The 21,829-nt window shown below is 38.8% G+C and overlaps 1 protein-coding gene across 2 annotated transcripts in view; it reads left to right on the top strand.

Moving 5' to 3' along the window:
* The window catches only part of TRIM33 (tripartite motif containing 33), a 110,694-nt gene that overhangs the window by 63,378 nt on the left and 25,487 nt on the right, over nt 1-21,829 (top strand). For both annotated transcript variants that reach the window (XM_037038931.1, XM_037038930.1), the window contains exons 5-11: nt 6,290-6,406; nt 9,048-9,162; nt 12,238-12,384; nt 12,824-12,941; nt 14,306-14,580; nt 15,167-15,331; nt 18,467-18,664. In XM_037038931.1, coding sequence (XP_036894826.1) covers nt 6,290-6,406; nt 9,048-9,162; nt 12,238-12,384; nt 12,824-12,941; nt 14,306-14,580; nt 15,167-15,331; nt 18,467-18,664 — 1,135 coding nt within the window. The remainder of the gene's footprint in view (nt 1-6,289; nt 6,407-9,047; nt 9,163-12,237; nt 12,385-12,823; nt 12,942-14,305; nt 14,581-15,166; nt 15,332-18,466; nt 18,665-21,829) is intronic.

Genomic DNA, 21,829 nt, shown 5'->3' with positions numbered 1-21,829 from the left:
CCTAGAATTACAGTCCTTTCCTCTATGAAGAAGCGAATATCCTTTTGTCCAATGCACAGCACTACCAGGTTGGGACTATTACGTTTCTAGAATGGAGTTTTGGTCACCAGATGACGTGTACTTTGTCTAAAAATCCACACGTGGGTTTTCGGCATCTGCTACTTCTCAGGGGTCTTCCCTGCTCTCTTCTACAGCATCATTGGAAGTTTCCTGAGTCCTTTAGAGGTGATGGAGGCGCAGGTTACTCTTGTGCATTCTTACACTGCGGTCAGAGGCCTTTCACGTACCTGCCTTACGGTGACATAGGGATGTGCTTGTGAAACCATCCTCCCAGTCAAAGGCAGTGAGCATATTTTCTCCCCAAATTCCGTCACATTGGGAAGGTATTTTTGCTACTTAACTAATTCTGGGCCTACAGTTTTCTTTTAGCACTTCAAAGATGTTGCTCTCTTCTCTCTCTTTTCCTCTTACGTAATGTATCTTTGTTCCTAAAGCTACTTTTAAGACTTTTTCTTTATCACTGGCTTTAAGCAGTTTGGAAATAAAATTTGATGTGGTTTCCTTAATCTTTCTTGTGCTTGGAGATATTGAGCTTTTTAGATTTGTAGGTATATAGTTTATACCAAATACGGAAAATTTTACTCCATTATAATTTCTTCCAGTATATTTTTATTTTCCCTTTCCCTTCCCATTTGGGGATGACAATGATAATATTAGTGTTATTTGAGTTGTTCCAAAACTTACCTTTTTTGCTGTTATTCTCCGTGCCCAGTTTTTTGTCTGATCTTGTGTGGCATTAACAACAGGGCATGTGCTATGGAAGAAAAGATAAGTGAATTTGAAGACAGCAATGGAAAGCAGCAGCCTGTTCTAACCGAAATCTTATGTAACCGAAATACCAGCTGATGTCACTACATGCACTCTGAGATTTAAAGTTGGTTCTTTGTTCTATTTATGGGACAATCCTAATGTCTTCCCCAAGCTTTCTCAAAATTTCCACCCTTTTCAGTTCTCATTGTGGTTGCTTAGAGTTCCCACTCTCAACTCTTCCTGAACTCTTATGGCTATTATCTCCCCTTTATTTAGAGCCTTAAATAAGGAACAGAATCTCATTTTAAATTATTCTTCAAAACACTCTGTATGTGCATAGTAAGCTTTTATTGTTGAAGGATTGAGGTTTTATTTTGTCACAAAGGAGACAGTTTAAAAGTACTGCTAAAACTAGCAGTGATAACTAGCATTAAGCCCCCATTTTGCTTTTATAAGCAAAGTACTATGTGCTTTGTGTGTTTTGTTCAATGTAATTTTTGGAACAGTCCTATAAGATAAATATGGTTATTTCATACTTAAGGACTTACACATAGAGGGCTGTCCAAATCATCCAACTCATGCTGTGAAGATAGCAATGCACTAGTAAGATAGTCATTAAGTTTTTCTACAGATTAGACGGAAGTCTGTGTGAGACACTTACTAGTACAGCGCCTGGAGATACAAGTTCTCAAAACAAGCCAGCTGTTGCTAGCTATAGGTTGATAAATCTTCAGATAAAGTGTGATGTTTGGGATTTTTTTCAAAGTAATCTTGAGGACATAGTGGGTGGATATTTTGACAAAATTGGCTATAAATGAATACTTTCTCAAGTGGGTAAAGGTTCTCATGGAACCTCTAGTGTATATGTGAAATATTATGTAAGTTTTAAGTGGAATATCTGAATTAAAGAAACTGAGTCAGAATTACTATTTTATTTTTTGGTATACAGTTTGGATACAAACTAAGATGACTTATTTCCCTAGGAGTGCCAGAGTAAAATCTTGCCAATTGTTTACGTGCTGAATTACTAAGAATAATACTACTGTAATTACTTGGCAAGAATAGCAGAATTCCTGTGCAGCCCAGGACCTGATAAGATTCTAAATGTGCATTCAAAAGTTTTAGCTCTAAGTTATTAGCTAAGTGATTCTCAGCCTTTTAAAAAATAATCCTTTTATTACTCATTGCACATTATTTACTTATGAGAACCAGATTTTCAAAAACTTTAGTGAACTGCATTAATTCATTTCTTAATAAGAAAAAAGCATGTAAGCATAGCAATGAATTCTGTTCAAAACCAGAATAACCAGTGGTATATTTATTATACTGAGTTTCTATAATTCTAGCCAAAAGCACAGAAAGTCTTACTTAGCCTGTCCTGACTAAATCACAGGCCTATCTAACTTTTACCTAGGTATTTTGAAATATTAAAAATAGCTCACTGTGATTAAGAAGCCTATGTTAAGAATCACTGCTTCAGCCCTGGCTGGTGTAGCTCAGTGGATTGAGCGCAGGCCTGTGAACCAGAGGATCGCAGTTCGGTTCCCAGTCAGGGCACATGCTTGGGCTGCAGGCCAGTTCCTCGCGGGGGACACACGAAAGACAACCATACATTGATATTTCTCTCCCTCTCTCCTTCCCTTCCCCTCTAAAGGTAAATAAATAAAATCTTTAAAGAAAAAAAGAATCAGTGCTTCATATGCAAAATTAAAATTTAAGAAACTGCTTCCATGTATTTACATATTAATCCGATTTACATTTAATCCATTTATCGGTTATTCGTTCTCCCCATTTCTGAAGTATTTCAGTTATAATTTTGATTAGTTAGAAAAGAAAATGCAGTGTTAGTTTATTCTATTAGCTAAGAAAATCAGAAGTAGGATGTAGACAAAACTGCTTTCCTATTGCTCCTTTGTTTTGCAAGCTCCAGCTAGTATTTTTCTTCTAATAATACAATTGAAATTTATTCAAGTGAACAGAGACATCTGATCATCACTTTGCAGCTAATATCATGATGGCTCACTATTATTTATTATCTGAGTCCAATTTCAGCAAAATGGCTCTTTACTTACCTACTTTCAGAGCTTTGCCTTCTTTTCCAAGGCCTTTAAAAATAAATGGCTTCAGAATTGGTATTTTTTGTCCATTCATATTTTTTCCCTCAATGAAAGCACCTTTCTGCCGTGGCTGGTGTGGCTCAGTGGATTGAGTGCAGGCCTGCAAACCAGAGAGTCCTGGTTTGATTCCCAGTCAGGGCACGTGCCTGGGTTGTGGACCAGGTCCTAGGTCCCAAGTAGGGGGCACTCGAAACGCAACCACACATGGATGTTTCTCTCCCTCTCTTTCTCTGACCCTTCTCCTCTGTCTAAAAGTAAAGAAAAATCTTTAAAGAAAAAAAGAAAGCATCTTTCTCCCAAGTGTGTTTATTACCTAGAAAGCTCTTACACATTTTTAACATCCAGCTCAGTCGTAAACTCTTATGTATGTGAGGGAAGGAGATGATGCACACTTTCCCCTACGTGTATTCCCAGTGTGTTTCCTTGCTACTTGTTCATGTGAAAGCAACAAAGATGTTTTTGGAAAGAGGATTCTGAAACATTTACTTTTAGGGGAAAAGAGAAATGAATTTGTACAAGATAAAACTTCTCAATTAAATATTTGTGGATTATGATTCTGGCACCTTTCTACCCAGCGCTTTTCTTTTTGTGCTGACATAATCAAACTGCGTCAAAAGATTTTCTTCCTCACAATATAAAGCTTATTAGGTCAAAAGGGTTAAACAAGCTAATCCCATATTTCTACTTTATTTTTACAAATTTAACAAAAATTATATTTTGAATGTGGAGAAATTATGGTAAATAAGTGCTGCTCTTCAATGAAGGAGCAGTCTTTGGGTCACCTTGGTAACAGTAGGACCTCTTTTTTAAAAGCTCTTTAAGGTGCCCACATGTTTTTGTGCTGTTTAATTAATATCTAATGCAAATTATAATGTGCTAGACTGTACAATATAGACAGCAGTATTTTTGCGTTAAAATATTTGCCTTAAAATTGTAAAATGGTAAATTTTTAATGTCTATTTTGCTACAGTAAAAAATTCTTACTGCACAAAATAGAAACCTCATTGCCAGACGTTCCCTGTAACACTGATGGTTCCCATACTGCTTTATACTTAGTTCTTATACTGCTTTTTATTTTTCCTTTATCTCTTGAATCTCACCATAGGAAAACTTTCTTTAATGCTTACAACTATATCACCTTTCCTCCTGTATTTACCTTCACTGAGATTTCAGTGAAGACCCAGGTACCTAGATAGATAGCTTCTAGTCTTCCTGTTCATCTCAGTTCCTGCCTATAGTGATTTCGGTATCCCTATAGACAGTTAGAACTTTGGTAGTAGCTTGAATTCCTTAGTTCCAGTGATACCCCTCCCTGCTTTGACTCTGCCTTAGCTAGACATTCAATTTTTAGGTTATACTGTGGATCTCACTTTCTTTAACTCGAGCCAGATGAACTCCCAAATCACCAAGGTGCCGATCTCTCTGATACAGTTTGTTGTTCAAGCTTACTTGTTTAACTGTACTGACTGGTTTTATACTTTGATTACTCATCAGAGCTACCATCGTAGGTTTCTAGTTGCTCTTCCCCTTCTTTCTTCTTTGGGTCTGTCATTTGTATTCTTGTCTGATTATTGTCCTAGAATGTGTGTCTGTCTGTATACTACATCTTGGTTAGAATTCTTCAAAGGTTTCCCATTACTGAGAGAATGAAAATCCAAAAATTAGTCTGGTTATACTCAGCCCTTCACAGTCTGTTCTCAAGTTTATTAGTCATTGTCTCATATTCTGACCTTTGCATGGTTTTCTTTGGCTACATTGAATTATTTCTAGTTCCCGTGTGCCTTTGTTGTGACTTCCATGTGAAACTCTCCTTGGTCGTGAGACAGAATAAGGTAGTCTCCTGTTGCAAACTAGATAGGAGGTCTGAACAGAAAGTATCTAGCCGTGTAATGTGAAAAACAGAGACACAGCCCAATGATGCCTCGGCCCCCTTCAGAGTAGGCACATTGGGACCTCACCCAGTTCTCCCAGTCGCCATCAGCTGCCCATCATATTTTCCTGAATCTCATCAATGATCTGAAATCTCTTTCTTTGCAAAGGTGATTTTAGCTTTGGGTAAAAAAATCTGAGTAACCCGGGTGATTTGATGTTTCACCAAAAAACTGCAGATGTGATGCAAGAGCAGGCGTGGTGTTGTGATGAAGCTGCCAGTGCCCAGTTGCCCATGGCCGTGGCCTTCTGAATCATCTCAGTAGTATTTGTGGAGGAATGTTCAAGCTTAACACAAAATTCAGTGCAGTGTTCTACTTGCTCAGTCATTTTGAATGTGATGGCCACACAGTGGCACATGCTCACTCAACAGCGTCTACCACCCCTACTGACTAGTAGTACAGTGAAGTCATCATTGTCCACACATGCACATTCCAGTCCACTCTCCTTGGCTGCCAGTTTATATTGATGTTATGCAAACTGTTCTTGTTGTATTAACAACGTCTGGACTTTTTCTGGGCAGACCTTATATACGTCCCTCATAGCTCTTGTCATTGTGCTAGCTATCATTTTATCTTTGTGCTGATTTATTATGAGCATATGAATAATAGATTTTTTAAATCCATGTATTCCTAGCATATAGAAGAAGCCCCAGAATATTTGTTGACTGAATGAACAATTTACACAAAGAAAATGAAACTGTAGCAAAGAAAATTATTCTGCCTTCTAGTAACCAGTGACTTGATAGTCTTTACTATCAAGTCTTAATTTTCACTCTTGTAATATTAGAAAATTTTAACATACATCACTCATGTTGATAGTTACAATAAAACTGATATCAGTGATTTTTTTCTTTGATAAGCTCTTTTTGGAAAAATTTGACAACATAAAGCATCTAGAACTGAAAAAATGTTTTAAGTGGTGATTATAAAGACCAAATAAAGAAAGACTAAGTCAGATGCAAAATTGCATGTACATTATGATCACAGTTGAATCTAAAGATGCATAATAAGAGTCTGAGGAATTATATATTACAGTGGTAGCAATTCTATGATGTTGGAAATATGGGTGATTTTCTTTGGAAAGTATTTTCTATGATGTGATTATATCTTATGGTATAAAATGTATACCACATATGCCAGTATTAGGATTTCTTAAAAAAAATTTAATCTTGAATCAAAATTCTAATGTAAAGAGCCAACACTTGAACAGTTTTTGAGTAGTTCTTTAATCTTACAATGGCTTTTCAACATTGGGTCTGATGGGGAGGGACTGGTAGTTAAAAGTTGACATGACACAGGTATGCATGGCCAGCATAGAATGTTGATCCATTTAAGGAAGGTGTCAGGGCTTACCCATGCAGCAATGTTTCAGTTCCAAAATATTCATCATAAATTTCCTGTTTTAAATGTCATTTTTGTTTTGGTTTTAAGGTACCAGTTTTTAGAAGAAGCTTTTCAAAACCAGAAAGGTGCAATTGAGAACCTACTGGCCAAACTTCTTGAGAAGAAGAATTATGTTCATTTTGCAGCTACTCAGGTGCAGAATAGGTAAGTATGTTGTCGTAAAACTGTAATTTCACTTTCATAATTATTAAACATGGTCCAATTTAAATTTTTTCTTTTAATATTAAGCATATTAAAATACTGTTTTGGGGGAGGGGTAAATGGTATAAGTTTCAGTTTAGACTGTATTTGTTAATTAAGTAAAATTTAATAGACCAAAATTTTGAATAGTCTTTTAGGTTGGGTATGTCTTTGACTGTTTTTATAATTAGTAAGACTCTAATCTTGGTAAGCCTTAGTTAAATGTGAAAAATGCAATTGATACATATAGTTGAATTACAAAATTTTAACTACAGACTATTGAAGACACAGAATAGAGGAGAGTGTGAAGAGTGGTGGGCAGATTTATTTTCTCATCTAAAACAAGCACTAAAAAACAGTACTTATTAATAGTATTATTGTAAGGTGAATACATAGCACAGTTTCTGGCACATAGTAAACTCTTAAATTTTTATTTTGATCTGAGAAGAGTCTATTGATTTTATCAGTAACACCATCAGTATTAAAAAGTCTATATTGGTTCATTTCTAAATAAATTAAGTTTATTGATAAAGTAGTGGGGAGTAAGTTCCAGAAGTGAACAGATGGACAAAATGAGGACTCTTCACATAGGTTGACAAGCACTTGGAGCTGGCATAATTAAGGCTTCTGTGTTCCTGGAGGTGTGGATAGGGTTGATGATGTTTGTTCTTTGGATGCACAAATAATAGGACTTTTAGGTACTTTCAGAATATAACAGTTAATTTTATGATTATTTAAAACCAAATTTCACATAGTACTAAAAACCTTAAATAGATGAATGAGTGGTTCATTATGAGTTAGAAAATAGTACATTATACATTGAACAGTAAGGTGGTAGAATTTTCATCTTAAGAAGTTGCAGGTATATGTAAATAACACAGTAATCACGGATGGTTAGGTTCTTGGGTATGTCAGGGTGTTTTGGATATGCTGAGGTGTTGTGGGTGATGCTGGAGACAATAACTGTTGTCTTCCCATAAATTACACATGTACGTCTTTCAGAGAAAGGATGGTGAGTTGATGCACATGGCAGTCTCATGCTTTTGCCTATTTTTCTTTTTTTTTTTAAACACCAACAGGTGCTTTTTTTTTTTTTAAGATTTTATTTATTTATCTTTAGAGGGGAAGGGAAGGAGAGAAGTATCCATGTATGGTTGCCTCTCGTGAGTCCCCTGCTGGGAACTGGCCTGCAGCCCAGGCATGTGCCCTGACTGGGAATCGAACCACGATCGTGTGGTTCGCAGGCCCGCACTCAATCCACTGAGCTATGCCAGCCAGGGCCCTGTTTTTTATGTATGTTCTTGAATCTGTGTAGAGAAGTAGAACAAGAAGTTTATGTTTTGTAAGATTGCAAAGGATTGGAAAGATTGATGTTTTCATCTTCAGAAAGGCTTAAAAAAAAGGTGTTAAAATCTCTAATAGTACTTTCCTTTTTAGACACATTTTTTGATGACCTGTCTTCATTTTTTAATATACATGCATTTTTTTTCTTTGACATGATTGAACATACAATAGGCATTCCTAAGTCCATTGAGAGTCTGACTGTGGCTGACTGTTCTCTGCTTTGAGCACATTTGATGATTTTTGTCTTTGGCAAATCATTTTGAGTCCCCTATGTCTTATGAGTAATCAGAATACTCATTTTTTAGAAAATGTTTTCCATTAACTTTAAGGACAGAATTGAATACAATTTTTAAATAAGTTTTCAAATAAGCACCGATATATAGACAAAGGAGGGAAAACTGTGTTATTACGATTGATTGTGTTGAAAGTTACTCAGATTTGATTTTGGCAAATTAAGGTCATTTTGGGGGTTGAAAGTGTGGGTTATATATGGTTTGTACAGAAGCAGAGCTGAAGGCGCCTTCATCTTTGAAAGTCGAAGGCTTCCTTATTGTTGTTTAACATTTTATTTATTTATATCGGTGGGATTTCCCCCTTTCTAATTTGTAAATAACAGGGTATCAGCTATTTCATATTTGCAACAAAAACTTTCAGCCACAGTGGTAACTTACATCTATTTCTAGAACCTTTAATAGCTATTTTGAAGGAATGGATTGAAATGTTTTATGCCTTTAACTGCATGCAGTAAGAAACTATTTTGAGAAGATCCGTGAAAGGGGTATGTTAGGACCCATGTGTGAAGTGGATAAGTTATAAATGAAAATTAATGCCTCTAAGCTTAATTCCTACTATTTGAAAAGATAATTATTGGTTGCAACATTGGGGTTTTTTTTGCACATTGTTCTTGAAAAGCATTAAGATTAATTAGAATCAGTGTGCCAGAATTGATACTAACCAGCCGTTGTTGATGCCAAATGTCTGTATAATATGTTCGTTATAGGAACTAGAGGAGAGTACCATCTAGATTAATAAACTGGCCTTTATGAATTTAATTTAAAATGACAATATTTAATCCATTCTTTGTCTATATATATAACTTGTTTTGACTAAATTGAGTGGTTGGGTCTGCTGAAACATAAGTTACACATTTTGACAAAGGTTTAATTTTAATTGCTTGGTTAAGTGCCCAGAATGGATGAATTTCTGTAATAGTTGATGATTTAGAGATAAATTGATAACCTGATGATGCATTTCTCTTCAGGATAAAAGAAGTAAACGAGACTAACAAGCGAGTAGAACAGGAAATAAAAGTGGCCATTTTCACCCTTATCAATGAAATTAATAAGAAGGGAAAATCTCTCTTACAGCAGCTAGAGGTATGGTTCAAAGCCAAACTCAACAAAAACCGCTTCTCTTACTCTTTAGCTGTTTTTAATGTTTATTGAAGGCTCTTTTAGATTGGTTGTGGGGGATAGGGGAGTAAAGTACAAAAATTTTTTTCATGTGCTGTTGGAAAATGGACCTTTTTTCGAGTTAGTTACTTTGCCCCACAATTTAATACCACTGATTTTAGCTATGTAAATTAGGAGAGAGTGTTGTCCTCTTAGGAATGAAAGAATTATTACTAAAATGTGACGTAAATGCAGACAAGGCTGACCATCACATCACCAATGTGATGATATTGGTGTCCCCCTTCCCAATTTAACTTTTACCTGCATATGAATGTATATTGGGAGCCTGCTTGAATCATTTGCATGTTTCACTTTATTTTAAAAATACTCCATAGTTTTACAAAAATTGCTCATTTTGAAATTTGTAAACTTTAAAAGTACTGAGTTTTGTTATATTAGGTCTTTTTTTTGCATATTGGAGATTAATTTGTATATGTAAATTTATGGATGTGAATCCAGTCATTTTGTGAAACCCAAATTAAGCTTTAATCAGAGATGCATCTCTGCTGACTACAGTTTATTGGTTCTCAAAACTTCATGCTCTTAAGTAGGCTTAGATGATAGGCAGTTATATTTTATGCACCACTTAATAATAACAGTTTCAACTACACATGAGTATTTGATTAACTTCATTACTATTAACTTCAGATTTTCCATAGCAGATCTTTTTTCTGTTCCATTTTTTTGTAGAATGCTGGAGAAATATTAGACACATAATTACATACAAATTAAAGAAATTATGTTAGCATAGTGTTATTTATGAATTTCATTTTTTCATTGAGATACAAACATACTTTAACACATACTGTTTTCTAAAAAAATAATTTATTTACTTATTTTTAGAGAGAGGGGAAAGGAAGGAGAAGGAGGGAGGGAAACATCAATGTGTGGTTTAAACATCAATGTGTGGTTGCCTCTCATGTGCCCCCCACTGAGGACCCAGCCCAAAACCCAGGCATGCGCCCTGATTGGTAATTGAACCAGCGACCCTTTGGTTCACGGGCTCGCACTCAATCCACTGAGCCACACCAGCCAGGGCTCTAACACATATCATTAAAGTTGGTGGTTTCTTTCCTGTTATATATCTAGCCAGTGGCACTTAAACCTGATAGATTTTTGTTTTCAAAAAGACTCTGTTAATAGAGAGAACACTGAGTATATAACTATTTTTTTTTAAGATTTTATTTATTTATCTTTAGAAGGGAAGGGAAGGAGAGAAGTATCAATGTATGGTTGCCTCTCATGAGTTCTCTGCTGGGAACTGGCCTTCAACCTAGGCATGTGCCCTGACTGGGAATCGAACCGCAATCGTGTGGGTTGAAGGCCCACACTCAATCCACTGAGCTATGCCAGCCAGGGCGCTATTTTTGATGACTTTTAACTTACTGTAAATGCAGTTTTACTATAGGTCTAAAATAATGTTTTTAAGCCATTTCAAGAACTGTGGAATTAAGAGATGCCTTGTAATGCTAAAATATTCATAAATACCTAATAGTAAATTTGCCACACACTCTGTTGATGATAATTGAAATAATAGATGTTTTCTAGTGTAATGTGTTCCGGAACTTTGTAGAAAAAAGAGTTTTTCCTAGGTTTTATAAGAGGGATGATTTCCAGTGAAGGTGTCAAACTTTTGTCAGCTGGATACTGTTACTCATTAATTTACATTATAAAATGAGACACTTGTTTCCTTAGGAGAAAATTGTCCAATAAATCAAGTTGACTGAAGAGGGGTTGAGAAGGAAGTAGATGGGTGGTTCTGTGTGCTAGGCCAGTGTCAGAGCACGGTGGGCGTCACCTCTCCTTTCTGGGGGTCATGCTTCCCAGAAGGCAGTTCATTTTTCTTCTGTAGCGTTTCTTCCAGATTCCTCTTTCCTTCAACCCTCACTTAGTCACTTGTTCTTTATGTACTTTTGTCAGATCAAAAGTTTCCCTAACCTCTACTCTAGAGCTTTAAAGTTCATCTTTCTCATTTTGTCTGAGTATTTAAAAGACGAGATTTGAACATCCACCTCATGCCGCGCCCGGAGGGGGCACTGGTAACAGGAAGTTTTCTTTGGCCTGAGAAGTGTAATAAGATTATATAACGTTATTTCTGAAGGTTATTTCTGAGCTTATTACACAACAGACTCCATATAATGGGTTAGCCCAGCAATTTTCAACCTCTTTCATCTTATGGCACACGTAAACTAATTACTAAAATTCTCTGGCACACTAAAAAATACATTTTTTTGCTGATCTGATAAAAAGTAAGCATAATTTTGGATCCTTTGCACTAGATAGCTATTATCGTGTTGGCTGTTATCATTTAAAAATTTTTTATCCTCACCCAAGGACATGCTTATTGACTTTAGAGAGAGGGAAAGGGAAGGAGACAGAGAGGAGAGAAACATTGATGAGAGAGAGAGAAACATCCATCGGTTGCCTCTTGTACGTGCCCCGAGTGGGAACTGAACATGCAGCCTAGACATGTGCCCTGACTGGGGATCAAACCTGCAGCCTTTTGGTTTATGGGACAGCGCTTCAGTCAGCTGAGCTACACTGGCCAGGGCATGTTGTCATTTTTTAATGTGACAATCTAAGGGAAAAGACACCAGTGCCCCTGACTATACTGTCAGGTATTGCATGCTTCAAAAATTCTTGCAGCACACTGGTTGAAAATTGCTGGATTAGCCTAATATAGAAAGATGCTATCTTTAACAAAGACATTTAATCTTTTGAAGGAAAATAATATATATGTAACATTAATTTCTGTATATGGAATGTCCTTTTTAGTCTGGAGAACTAATTTTCGGTCCCATTTTCGTGAGTGAGTCTTCACTTGATTAATGGCTCATTGAATAATGAGGAACTCGTTAACTTGCCCGTTTTTAGCTTCTGTTTGTACTGTTCCCATTCTTAAAAAGAAATAGACGTACTGTGTTCGTTTTCAATAGAAATTATGACTTGATTTTTTTTTTTCACATAGAATTCTTTGGTGAATCTCTTGTTCTGTTTCAGAATGTTACAAAAGAAAGACAGATGAAGTTACTGCAGCAGCAGAATGACATCACAGGCCTGTCCCGGCAGGTGAAGCACGTTATGAACTTCACAAACTGGGCGATTGCAAGTGGCAGCAGCACAGCCCTGCTGTACAGCAAGCGACTGGTGAGACACGCGGGGTCTTTATGTTAAGGCAGCTTTATTGCGCATTTAGTGAACTGCACCTGTTTAAAGCGTAGACTTTGAATTTTGGTAGATGTGTTCACTACCACATCAAGATACAGAAAATCTCCATCAGCCACCAAAGTTTCCTCGTTCCCCTCTACCCCTGGCCCTAGGCAATTATTAGCCTGATTTCTGTCTTTTATGGAATTTCATATGAGTGGAATCCCACAGTATTCTATTTTGAAGGCACCACCAGAATGGCAGAAACTCAAGCATGTGCATTTGATTGCTGATGTAGATACTAGGTGGTCTTTCAGCGCTGATCCTGTCTCTTTTGAGACTGGCACTGTGGGGCTACGTGAGCTTTTATGTCTTTACCTTGTATGTTTTTTCAAGTGGTACTTAATTTTAAGACTAATGTGAATTTTTTCCCTTTAAGATTACTTTTCAATTGCGCCATATTTTGAAAGCTCGTTGTGATCCTGTCCCTGCTGCTAATGGAGCAATACGTTTCCATTGTGATCCCACCTTCTGGGCAAAGAATGTAGTCAATTTAGGTGAGAAATAATTAGTTTTATGAATTTAACTTGAAACACTGAATTAGGAGGAGGAAGCATCTGAAGCAAATTTTAGATACTGAAATTTTTTTAACTTCACTCTAACATATAAACTTGGAAAATATGTTTTTCATTGGAAACTCACTTAGACTATGTTCATTACATTTTTAAGAATATTGAGAGTTTCTTGTATAGTTTTAAAAATGTGTATCATTCTAAACATTTCCCCACATCTTTTAAATTGACATTGGCTGTTTCATATTGAAAACCCAGCGAACAGGTCTTAGCTGCCTGGAAGAACGTGTTAGATGCTCAGTAGTTTGTATGTAATTGTCCCACCTCGTCCTCTAGAGGAGGACGTCCAGGATGCTGATGTGTCTGAGAGGCGTGTCCTGAGGAGTGTTTGAAGGGTCAGAGTAGCTTCTTTCACATGGTGGAGAAACGGACTTTGCTTTTGTCACTCCACAGTGGGGGACTACAGACCACCGATGAGAGTTACAGAGCAACGGACCAGTTGCTCCGCTTGTACTAAGGCAAAACCGTAAAACTTGACCAGCAGAGCTGGGTACAGATGGCGTAAACTCGCTTTTCAAGTAGCCAGACCCTTACCATTGGAAGCTGTAAAAGCAGAAGCGATGGCCTTCCATAAAAAAGTAATCTCTGTGTTTGTTCAAATTTGGCTATAGCCTTAGATCAGGCATCAGCAAACTGTTTTTGAGTGGCATGATAGCTAAAGTTTTTTACATTTTAAAGGGTTGTAAAAAGAAATGAATAAAAAAAGAATATATGACAGTTTTCGTGAAGCCTAAACTATCTGGCTCATTACAGGAAAGGTTTGTCAGCTCTACTTCATATCAGACCTTCCTGAAATTTCTTCCTCCTTTTAGAAAGCAATGGGCTCTGTGAAAAGTAAGGAAAATTGTCATTTCTAAGGACATATTTCCACAGGAGGCAGTTTCGTAGCATTGTAGTATTCTGCCCTGCGTATTTTGGCAATTCAAAGGCAGATGGAATCAGCAATTGTAATCTTGAGTATTCTTGTATCTTGTCAAAGGAGAATTGATTTAGATGGACTAGATGTGCCTCCTCTGATAACATCTCTTTTAGCTCTTTCATTTTCTGTACATGTATATAAATAAAAGAATATATTCTGAATAATCAAAAGTCAGTTATTTGGCTTTGGACTGTACTAGGTTTCTGATCTTTATCATCTTTTAAACCTAGCTCCCATTTCTACTGTACTGTTGGAAGCTTTGAGTTCTGAGAGTTTTCAGAGGAAAGGGGAAAAGATAATGATTAATCCACAAAGTGTAGATGATTTATTTGATTATATGCAAATCATTTTCATTTTTTAAATCTTTCAGGTAATCTAGTAATAGAGAGTAAACCAGCTCCTGGGTATACTCCTAATGTTGTAGTCGGGCAAGTCCCTCCAGGGACAAACCACATTAGTAAAACCCCTGGACAGATTAACTTAGCACAGCTTCGACTCCAGCACATGCAACAGCAAGTGTATGCACAGAAGCATCAGCAGTTGCAACAAATGAGGATGCAGCAACCCCCCGCACCTGTAGCGACAACGACGACAACGACACAGCAGCATCCACGACAGGCAGCCCCTCAGATGTTACAACAGCAGGTGGGTATTACATCACTGCATTTCGATATGACTGGTGAAGACTTCAGGACTTCACACTGTCCCCTATAGATGAATCATGCATTTCAAAGTGACATGTAGGGAAAGAGCTCCAAGGTCAGAGTTTAAATATTTGTTCTGGGTATGGCGGGGCAATTGTGAGGAAGGACAGTAAGTAAGCATGGGAAACACAATTAACTCACTGGTACACAAATTATTGTTCTTCCATACCTGGTTTTTTTTTTTTTTGGTTTATACATGTGGTTTTGGGCCAAAGAGCCAGATTATTTTTGCCCAATTTCTAATACATGCTTTGGGCTTTTGTTAAAACCATTCCCATCCTTGTATCTCTCCTGCCTTCTCTTCCCCTATCCAAATCAGATCTTAATCTGGAGTTGGGAAAGTTAATGCTTTAAACACATAAAACCTGGAGAGAAGGGGCTTTTGGGCTAGAGATGGGGTGAATGACTTACTCGTTTTTTAATTTATGCTCTTATGTATCCTGACTGAGTTACTTTCACCATAACATTTTATGAGAAATATAAATGTAGTCAAAACATTATGTAAATGCAGTCTCTGCCCTCCGTAGCCCCCCAGGCTGATCAGTGTGCAAGCAATGCAGAGGAACAGCATGAACTGTGGACCTTTCCAAGCCCATCAGATGAGACTGGCCCAGAACGCTGCCCGGATATCAGGGATTCCCCGGCACAGCGGCCCTCAGTATTCCATGATGCAGCCGCACCTCCAAAGACAAGTATGCCTAGAGTTACATTTGTAAGAATCACACGATTTTAAAACTAAAAGACTCCGTTTTTCTTAATCACTTGGTGGGAGGCGGGTCAGGTCATTGACACCTTTGAGAATTTGTGAAATGCTGTGTATCTTCTTGTCCCAGAAAAATGCACATAGATATAACATTTTGTATTTCGTTTTAAGAGTTTATTTGACGCCATTAAATCTTTTATGTACTCTGGGTTTAGAACCCTTAATCTAGTCCTCCCGATTCATTTTACAGAGTTAAGTAACACAGGAGCTCATTATTTGCCCACAACCACAAGGTACAATGGTGAAATCGAGATTAGAACCTTAGTTTCCTGCAGTGTTTTTTTTGCTCTTTTAAACATGAAGTTTTGAACCTAATATATAAAAAGGACTTTGAAAATGAGCTTGTGCTATTATTAATTTTTGGTTTTACTTCTCTGTACTTACTGTCTTTTCAGGATATAGATAAGCCTACCCTTAAAAATAAATGTATTTAGAGACACATTTTCTATCTTTTCTGGAATAATATAACAGATCGATTATCTTTATATAGGGGACATTAGATTTTTAAAGATTTTATTTATTTACTTTTAGAGAAGGGGGAAGGGAGAGACAAAGAGGAGAGAAACATCAACGTGAGAAAGAAACATCAATTGGTTGCCTCTCACAAGTGTCACAACCAGGGACCAAACCTGCAACCTAGGCAGGTGCTTTGAGCAGGAGTCAACCTGATGACCCTTCTGCTTTGCAGGGCATTGCGTAATTATCTGAGCCACACTGGTCAGGGCAGAGACATGATTTTGAAATGAAGCTACTTTTACATGGGTTTTTTAGTTATAAAATAATGCAGTCCACTTTTTAACAGTGATGTTTCTTTAAAGACCATCAGAGTGACTCGGAGGCCTTGTCAGAAACAGCTTCAAAGCCATACCCTCCGAATCAATTTCTAGGAGTGGATACTCAGAAATGTGTAAATGTTTACTAACTCTCTTGGTTCCATCTGTGTACTAAAATTGACAAATACTGTCTTCCTAGAGCAGCGGGCCCTCAACTTTTGGCCCAGGTACTTCTGGAAAGGCTTTGGAAAAATATGTGCTCCCTCACGTTTTCATTATAAGTTTAAGTGTAAATGGTTGCAAGGATATGGTTTGTTTCTGGTATGTTGTAAATACTTACATAAAGTAAAACACAGTTTAAAAAATTTATTTTATCCTCACCTGAGGATATTTTTTCATTGCTTTTACAAAGAGCAAGGGGGAGAGAGAGAGAAACGTGGAATGGTTGCCATCAAAAGTACCCCAACCAGGTATTGAACTCAAGACCTGGTGTACTTCCTGACCAGGAATCGAACCCATAACCTTTCAGTTCTGGGACGACGCTCCAACCAACTGAGCCACACACTGGCCGTGGCTAAAACCTTTATTTTGTTCTAGTGAGTGAATCCACTGGAGTCCCAAATACCATGGCATACTCTTCCTCTTTTTTCTAATTCTTCTCCTGAGGACATGCTCATTGATTTTAGAGGGAGGGGAAGGGAGGAAGAGATGGGGAAAAACATCCATGTGAGAGAGAAACGTCAATAGTTTGCCTTCCAAGTGGGCCCTGACTGGAGACTGGACCTGTAACCTGGGCATGTGCCCTGATGGAGAATTGGACCTGCAACCTTTTGGTTTACGGGACGACATTCCAACAACTGGGCCACATCGGCCAGGGTGCACAGTCTTTTGAAAGTCAACATTTTACACTCCCTTCTTTCCTGGAAGTTGACTGTCTCTTCTATTAATTCTTCTATAGCATTTTATCATAATATGTATATTTGTTTGATGAAGTTATAAATCAGTCTTGGAATTTTTCTGTGGAAAAATGTCTTTTAATTTAAAAATTCTTAAATATCTAGTGATAGTAAGGCTGTTATTGAACTTTGACTATCTTTAGATCAGATTTTATTACAATTATTCCTGTACAGTTGTTCAAACAACATACATGTTCACATGCTTGAAGAATATTAGGAAACAGTAAAATTTTTTTGGATCTGCATTTCTTTGTGAGTGAAGTGGAACCTTTCCCACTCCTTCCCAGTTGTGTACGTTTGTGTGCCTCTTACTGTTCGAGTAAGTCAGAATTTCAACATCAGTTTTTATTACTAGCTTGTGTGGGAGGTTTTTTTTTAATGTAACGCTTGGGAAACTTGTTCTCAAAAGTACGTATCTGGGAATTAAATGAATATTTCTCAATTCTTTGGGCATTTTCTAGGTTATCAAAGCTTAATCTCACAATGAGCTGTGAAAACTTAAAAAAATCTTATCAAGTCTTTATCTTAATTTTTGTTGTTCATCACATATCAGAACCCACTTGAAGATTAGTATGCAGGTTTTGGAGCTAGGCACTTGACCAGCAGCTTGACAGCCTCGTTGCACCTCTGCTTCCCCTCTCCCTCCCCCTCCCTCCCCCTTTCCCCCCCTTTCCCTCCCTCCCTCTCTCTCAAACCCTGGGGCTGTGGTAGATGGGATTAGGAATTGTCATAGGTTTGCTTTTTTTAAAAAAGATTTTATTTGTGTTTAGACAGAGGGGAAGGGAGGGAGAAAGAGAGAAATATCAATTTGCAGTTGCCTCTCATGTGTTCCCTACTGGGGACCCAGCCCACAACCCAGGTATGTGCCCTCATTTGGAATTTAACCAGCAACACTTTGGTTTGCAGGCCAGCACTCAATCTACTGAACCAGCCAGGGCTTATTACTTTTATTTTTAAAAACACAAAGACTCAAAAGAGGAATGCAGACAGAACGGTGGTTTTGCTGGTATGCTGTATGAAGACTTACTTGGGGGTTTCTAGTTACATACATCTTTGTTCTGAGTGAGACCATGTTACCAGACTGACAGGTTGAAAATCTCTGCCAAATCTGTTTTCTCCTAAATACTGCACAAAAATGAATAGAAAAATGAAAAGACTTAAGTTAGAATTACAGTTTTTTACCTGTGTAAGCTTGAGAGGGCTTGCTTCTTTGTTTCTCAACCATAGGTATCAGACACCCGTATATCCTTCCTAAGTTGAAACTGGTTGTCAGGGTACATTCCTGTGAGGATTATCTTGGCCAGTTAGTGATGATGACACTTTCCTCCCTGACAGCACTCAAACCCGGGGCATGCCGGGCCCTTCCCTGTCGTGTCGGCGCACAACACGATCAATCCGACCAGCCCCACCACAGCCACTATGGCAAGTGCGAATCGCGGCCCCACCAGCCCGTCCGTCACAGCAATAGAGCTGATCCCCTCGGTCACCAATCCAGAAAACCTTCCATCGCTACCAGATATTCCACCCATACAGGTTTGTATTTAAGTTGAATGAAAGATTTCAAATCTTGTGTTTATTAGGGAATTTGAGTATATTTTTCTGGTTGTTTTAAAATTTAGGTAAAACTTATTTTTTGAAATTTCTGAAGAGTTGGTTATATTTGAATTTTTAAAAGTTGCGTGAACTAAAACTACTCCTCGGTATTTTTAAGTTATAAGATGTAAACTGCTTATCTTTCTCTCACCTGCCAACAGGTAAATCTTGAGTTAGGTGAAGCCCTCCTTGTGTGGTTTGGATCCAGAGAGGAGACCCAGGACCAAAATGTGGTCAAGTCTTTGTCGTTTCTGTTAGGTTCATTGCGCAGACAGGCCGGGCCGAGGCGGGAGAGGCTGGAGAGCCAGGTGTCAGGCGCCCTGGCGTCAGGCGCCCTGGCGGTGCAGGCTGCGGCGGGAGGGCGTGGCGAGGGGAAGGGCGGGCCTGCAGGGCCTCTGAGGCACGCTGTACCTTTCTCTTGCAACTTTTTACTGAACAAAAGTCTTTCAGTGCTTTCTGAAATTTGGCTAATTTATTTGATTCAAAAACAGTTTGTATTCTTAAATGTAAATATAACCTTTGAAGATTATACTGAGTCGTATTCTCATGGGGTGCCGTGGGAGCAAGGTGCAGGGAGACGTCTGCGTCACTGGGGCCCTGACTGTCCATGGCAGCTGTTGAACATTTCAGTGTGTTTGCTGGGTTTCTGTGACTTAGTGTAAGGGGTGTTTCTTTAATTCCAGTGTTGTTTCAGAACCACTCATTCACTGTAAATTCTCTTAATCTGATTGCTTTCCTGATGTTAGGGGAGATCTTTATTGGCAAAGCAAGTTGTAGTTGTGTTGGTACTGAGAATTCTGGATTATATATGGAAAATTTTGGAGTATATAAATAAAATTGCTAACTTATAAGTTTATAATTTACAAAGAACTTTCATAGTATATCAGTTTAATACTTGAAATTGTTTCATATATGTAATATCTCTGCTTTATGGGTGAGAGTGAGAAGTTAGTGACTTTCTCAGAGTCACCCAGTAAATGGAAAAGTTGCAATAGAAAGTGCAACTCCTGATTACCAGTGCAGTTCCTCCCCTATTCTATGAATAGTAGGTAGCAGGGAGGTGGTTGGGGTTGGAGGCCTGGAAAGGCGTTAGTGTTGAGGGGCTTTGGGCACTCAGAGGAGGTGTGTGACGGTGTCCAAGGAGTCAGTCATGTCCAAGGAGTCAGTCGTGCACGTTATACGAAGCACTTACTGTGCGCTAAAGTCCTGGGGCATTAACAATAAAAAGATAAACAAGACTTGGTTTCAGTTCTTAAGAGACTTGCTAATGTGAAACTTAAAATACTTTGCTAGGGTCACTCTGGCCCTTGGTCTGGTCCTTTCTCACACACACCAGGTGCTGGAAGTGTAGGTGCTCCGCATCCTTGAGAAGTTGGACATCCCGGGGGAAGTAGGCTCACATTACACCTTCCTTGTCATCTCGCCCAGAAGAGCTGTGCGATCAAGAAGAGAAGCTCGGAATGTGTGCCCTCTGTGTTCAGCTTTTAAAGTGGGTCGAAGACCAGAGGCCATGACTTCGCCGAGGAGCTTTTTCTTCCTTGCACACATCTGATCTTATTTTTATTTATAGATTTATGAAACTATCATATGCTTTTAGAAATTGAGATATAATTCACATACCATAAAATCCAACTTTTAAAAATGTACAATTCATTGGTTTTTAGTCTATTCACTGTCACTACTGTGTCCAGAACATTTCACCACCCCTCAAAAGAAACTCTGGACCTGTTAGCAGCCACTTTTTATTTCCCTCTCCACCCTGGAAGCAACTCATTTCTGCCTGTTCCTGCCCAGGGCTGCTCCTGTTCTCGTGTATTGTCTCAGGCTTAAGTCAGGCAGGGAAAGTAAGGCGGCCAGGAGATTATGCATTTGCCTCTTCTGGACACTTTGTATGACTGAGATTGTATGTGGAGGGGCTCTGCCCACAGAGTGCTGCCCCCCGCGTCCACAGATGAGAGTAAGTTAACCAAGACATGATCTACTTGGGGGAGAAAGGTGGCCGATCTCTTAGAGGAAAAGAGCCTTGAGCCTGTTCCTCAGTGGGCTTTTATTGAGTTCAGTTTGCACAGGTACAGGTACAGCTCATCAGACATCATCAGGCAGTAATGATCAAACAGTAGATACCATTCAAAGAACTATGGGGGCTTAATCTCTGTCAGGGTCAGTTAGCTAAAGGGCCATAAAACTTTGGGATACAAACTCATTTTGTGCCTGGGCCCTTATTAGAAAATTGAGGGCATTCTTAGCAAAGCAGTTTTCACAGGATTTTATGCATTCTTTCTTAGGCCTGATGGCCCCAGAGAACTGCGTGTTCCTGCCCAGGGCTGCACCACCCTCCGGCATTGTTTCAGGCTTAAGTCAGGCAGGGGAGTAAGGCAGCCAGCAGATTAGGCGACTTCTCACGGACAGAATGTGGACTCAGGCTATGTCAAAGCCTAGGGGTGAGGGTCCATCACCCCCTTTTTCTATAGCCCCCAAGTCCTTCCCTGATGGCCCCTTCATGACTGTGCCTGTCTTACGTCATCCCTCCCTTGAGGAATCTTACCTATCATTGGCTAACCAGTCTTTGGCCCCAGGGGTGGGGGGTGGCGGGGGGGTGGGCAAGCAGAGTGAAGTAAAGGAGGCAGAAGCAGCACCCCAGCCAGGAAGACAAGCTTTGTCTCAGTGGTTTATAGTCCCAACATCTTTTACTCAGACTTAGCCATGGGGGATTACAGCTTCTGAAACCAGGCAGGATGGTTCCCAACAATTATGTGACTGGCACCTTGCACTGAGCATAGTGTGTTCCAGGTCCCTCTGTATTGCTGCGTGCGTCGATACTGCATTCCTTTTTTTGGCAGACTGTTCCGTTGTGTGGATGAACCACACTTGCTCATCCATCTATCAGCTGATGGACATTTGGGTCTCCACTTTTGGCTGTGAGGAGTCACGTTGCTCTGAACATGTGAACAAACGCAGGCTATCAGCTCTCGGTGCTGAATTTCTGGGAGTGGAAATTCAGGGTCATATTGTGAGTGTCTGTGTTTTTGAGGAACTGCCAGACTCTTGTCCACAGTGGCTGCCCCGTTTTGTAGCCCCGGCAGTGGTGTGTGTGGGTTTCTGTTT

The sequence above is a fragment of the Sturnira hondurensis genome, unplaced genomic scaffold (genome assembly GCF_014824575.4).
Source record: "Sturnira hondurensis isolate 20B ecotype Veracruz unplaced genomic scaffold, ASM1482457v3 Scaffold0024822, whole genome shotgun sequence".
NCBI classification, from domain to species: domain Eukaryota; kingdom Metazoa; phylum Chordata; class Mammalia; order Chiroptera; family Phyllostomidae; genus Sturnira; species Sturnira hondurensis.
Note: the sequence above shows the minus strand (reverse complement) of the source record. Positions and strands in the feature narration are given on the sequence as shown.